The 3974-nt window shown below is 36.6% G+C and overlaps 1 protein-coding gene across 2 annotated transcripts in view; it reads left to right on the top strand.

Annotated features, from left to right (window-relative positions):
- PSMA8 (proteasome 20S subunit alpha 8) overlaps positions 1-3974 on the top strand; it is a 60302-nt gene that overhangs the window by 23441 nt on the left and 32887 nt on the right. For both annotated transcript variants that reach the window (XM_017859970.1, XM_017859969.1), the window contains exon 4: positions 252-374. In XM_017859970.1, the coding sequence (XP_017715459.1) occupies positions 252-374 (123 nt within the window). The remainder of the gene's footprint in view (positions 1-251; positions 375-3974) is intronic.

The raw sequence follows: 3974 nt of genomic DNA, 5'->3' as shown, positions 1-3974 counted from the left end.
AAAAAAAAAAAAAAAAAAAAAAAAGAATATATGTAAATAAACTTATGATTTTCTTGTGTAGACTGTATAGCATAATTTTTTAAAATTTCATCATGAATTAAGATTGCTCCAGAAAGGGTCAGGAAAAAGATCATTAGTATATGTAGAATAAGAATTAGGGAAGTGGATCATTTGGGCAGCAATGCTTTATTATTAGAATTTTTATTTTATAAGTAATAGTTTTATTCTAAAACTACATTTTATTTTTCTAGAAATATACCCAAAGCAATGGACGAAGACCTTTTGGTATTTCTGCCTTAATTGTAGGTTTTGATGATGATGGTATCCCAAGATTATATCAAACAGATCCTTCTGGTACTTATCATGCTTGGAAGGTGAGTCATGAATTTATTAATACTTTTTTTAGAAGTTTAGTAAATACTCAATGTAAATGCTTTATTGCTTTGAGAGACATGACAAAATTATTTTGCATTAAATATTGATGTTGGTACAAACTTTATAAATGTAACTATTCAGCTCATCAGAAACTACAATGATTTTGGTTGGATAAAGAAACACGTTAATTTTGTGAGCACAAGGTCTTTTGAAAAGATGTGACCAAAGTAAGTGTTTATAAGTGGTCAAGTAAGAGAAATATCCAGTTCCTATTTATTATTATTCCAAATTAATGTTGTACCATATAGATGCTTGCTTCAAGCAGAAATAATCTTTCTGCTTTTAACAAATAATTAGATGGACATTTAAATTCCTACTGAAATATTTAATGCATCTTCTCCATTCTAGGAGAGTCAGAGCACCTAAACTATGAATCTATACTCATGTGCTAGTATGTAGCAATGATCTCTGCATAATTCCTAGCATATAGTTTGTTTTCTGGATAAGTTGTTATTCTTGTTTTGACACACAACTACAGTAATGACTTTGTTTAATGGTGCACTCAAATCCAATACAAAAGTATAGGGCTCAGCCAGGCATGGTAGTACACACCCATGGTTCCAGAAACTTGGGAGGCTGAGACAGGGGGATTGCTTGAGTCCAGAATTTTGAGGTTACAGTGCGCTATAATTGTGTCTCTGCACTCCAGCCCGGGCAGCAGAGCAAGACCCTGTCTGAAAAACACCAAACAAACAAACCGCCGTCCCGCCCCCGGCAAAAAACACTGCTAGAGACCAGAGAAACCTAGCTTCCAGGAGTGAATTTTTGTACATTCCTATATATAAGAATAAGACTATACTACAGAATCCAATATAACTGATTTTGACTTTATTAAAAATTAAATACCCATATTTTAAATAATTTTCTACAAAGTTGATTTTACTCATATTAAGAGCCAAATAAATTAGTGGAGAAATATTGCCATGGTCTTTATGCTTATGTTAAATAAAGAATTTGATTTGTGCTGACCATACTAATAAAATACTATTTTATAAACTGTTAACCAGGAAGTAAAGCAGTGAATTATTCTTACAACAAATATCAGAATACTTATGTCAGTGGCACATATCCTTTTAATCTGCCTGAGTAATCTAATTAGTAATCAGAAGGTATAGATTTACATGATGCAAATATCAGACTTTTTTTTCCTGTCAACTAGAGGTCTCTTACCTATACTAGATTTCTTGTCTCCTAAATGTGTGCCCTAAACAAACCAAGTTACTACACTCAATCTTTAAATATTTTGAAGCCTGCCATCTTCTGTTTGCATTTATCATTACATCATTACCCTTTATTTCTGTAACATAACACAACATTTTCCAGGTTTACATAATTTTTCTGTTTTAATTTGATTGCTTCTTGGGGACGTACAGAGAAGAATTTTATTTTATCTCAATCAGTTAGGAAAATTATGGAATTTTTTAGTTGTTGAGAATTTTGTTGATCATCTTGGTCTGAAACTCTGCTCTGCTCTGGTGTCTTCAGTTCTCATGGTGGGACAGGAGAATATGAGCACTGTGCACTCGCTCGCATACATGTGGATACCCCACTGTCTACATTTTATGAAGTGCACTTTCTTATGGGATTTTGGTTGAAGGAAATATTATGCAGCTTTTAAAAAAATCATCTTTAACAAAAAACATTTGAAAACCTTTTTTATTTTATGTATTTGGCAACTGAGATTTAGGGGTTACGTGATTTTTGTTGCTGTTGTTAAGTTTACCTTCCCAGCCTGGTGTGGTAACTCACTTCTGTAATCCCAGCACTTTGGGCGACCAAGGCGAAAGGATTACTTGAATGCAGGAGTTTGAGACCACCCTGGACAATGTAATAAGACCCCACTTCTATGAAAACAATTTTAAAAATTAGCCAGGCATTGGTGGTGCACACCTGTGGTCCCAACTACTTTGGAGGCTAACGTGGAAAGATCACTTCAGCCCAGGAGTTTGAAGCTCCAGTGAGCTAGGATCATACCACTGCATTCCAACCTGAGTGGCAGAGCGAGACCCTGTCTCAAAACAAAAAAGTTCACATTCCTAGTTAATAGCAATATTGAATTAGAACTCAGGGTGTTCTATTTATTTCATTCTATGTTGTTTACGTTACATCATGCTACTTCTGATTTAGCATTTTTAGGCCAAATTTTTTAGGTCAAATTATTTTCTGTGCATGTTACATAAATTCTAATATCTATTCTTGGAAGGTAGAATACAATCTTCTGACTTGATTCCACTTCTGGGAACAGTGACATTTTAACTATGAGATCAAGTTTTTCTTTTTTTGTTTTGTTTGTGTCTATGTTTTATTTTTTATGTCTGTTTGTTTTTTACTCTGACATACTATACCAAGTAACCTGATAAAATGTTGCAATAGACTGTTGAGAACTATGGTACTGACGGTATTTTGCAATGCTATTTTGTAGGCTTATGAGGTACAGGTAGAGAAAAAGATAGAATGGGTAGGAGAAATAGGAAGTTATGGCCGGGCATGGTGGCTCAAGCCTGTAATCCCAGCGCTTTGGGAGGCCGAGACGGGCGGATCACGAGGTCAGGAGATCGAGACCATCCTGGCTAACACGGTGAAACCCCGTCTCTACTAAAAAATACAAAAAACTAGCCGGGCGAGGTGGCGGGCGCCTGTAGTCCCAGCTACTCGGGAGGCTGAGGCAGGAGAATGGCGTAAACCTGGGAGGCGGAGCTTGCAGTGAGCTGAGATCTGGCCACTGCACTCCAGCCTCCGCGACAGAGAGAGACTCCGTCTCAAAAAAAAAAAAAAAAAAAAAAAAAAAAGAAATTTAAAAATAAAACGTGGCCCCACTAAACTTGTGGCAAAAAGGAAAAAAAAAAAAAAAAAAAAAGAAATAGGAAGTTATAAATGTAAACTGTGCCCACATGACCTGTTGCAGAAATGAGAATAGAAATAGCCAATACCAGCACTTGGGTTTTTTGAGGTTCTGTACCTGGCATGTAACACAAATTTTATTTATGAAGACTGGGCCTTTAATGATCCTGCCCTAATGGGTAATAGTGCCTTCCATTAACTTTTTTCACTTTACAGGGGAATGCTAAGAGAAGCCTCCAGAAAATCCTTTGAATTTTAGATACCTCCTCCCTGGTCTTATTGTATAATGGTAACTTTATTCCCATTGATAATGAAAACAAATTATACTGTCGTTACAGTAACCCCTTATTTGCCTGTTGGTTCAATCACATGAGGAGTCCAAAACGGCCAAGTGGCAATCTTAGCTCATAGTTCAGTGAAATTATTATGTCCTCTGATAGAAACATCCCCCCCCACTTATCTCCCTTTCTTTTCCTTGGGAACTAGAACCTTGAAATTAGGAGAACCAAGTGGGGACAAAAGACAAAGACTTACAAGTGGGCCATTAAGGGTATTCATGAGGGCCGGGCGCAGTGGCGCACGCCTCTAATCCCAGCACTTTGGGAGGCCGAGGCGGGCGGATAACGAGGTCAGGAGATCGAGACCATCCTGGCTAACATGGTGAAACCCTGTCTGTACTAAAATACAAAAAATTAGCT

The sequence above is a fragment of the Rhinopithecus bieti genome, unplaced genomic scaffold (genome assembly GCF_001698545.2).
Source record: "Rhinopithecus bieti isolate Rb0 unplaced genomic scaffold, ASM169854v2 scaffold_51907, whole genome shotgun sequence".
Lineage (NCBI taxonomy): Eukaryota > Metazoa > Chordata > Mammalia > Primates > Cercopithecidae > Rhinopithecus > Rhinopithecus bieti.
The sequence above is the reverse complement of the archived record's forward strand: the minus strand, read 5'-3'. Positions and strand labels throughout refer to the sequence as shown.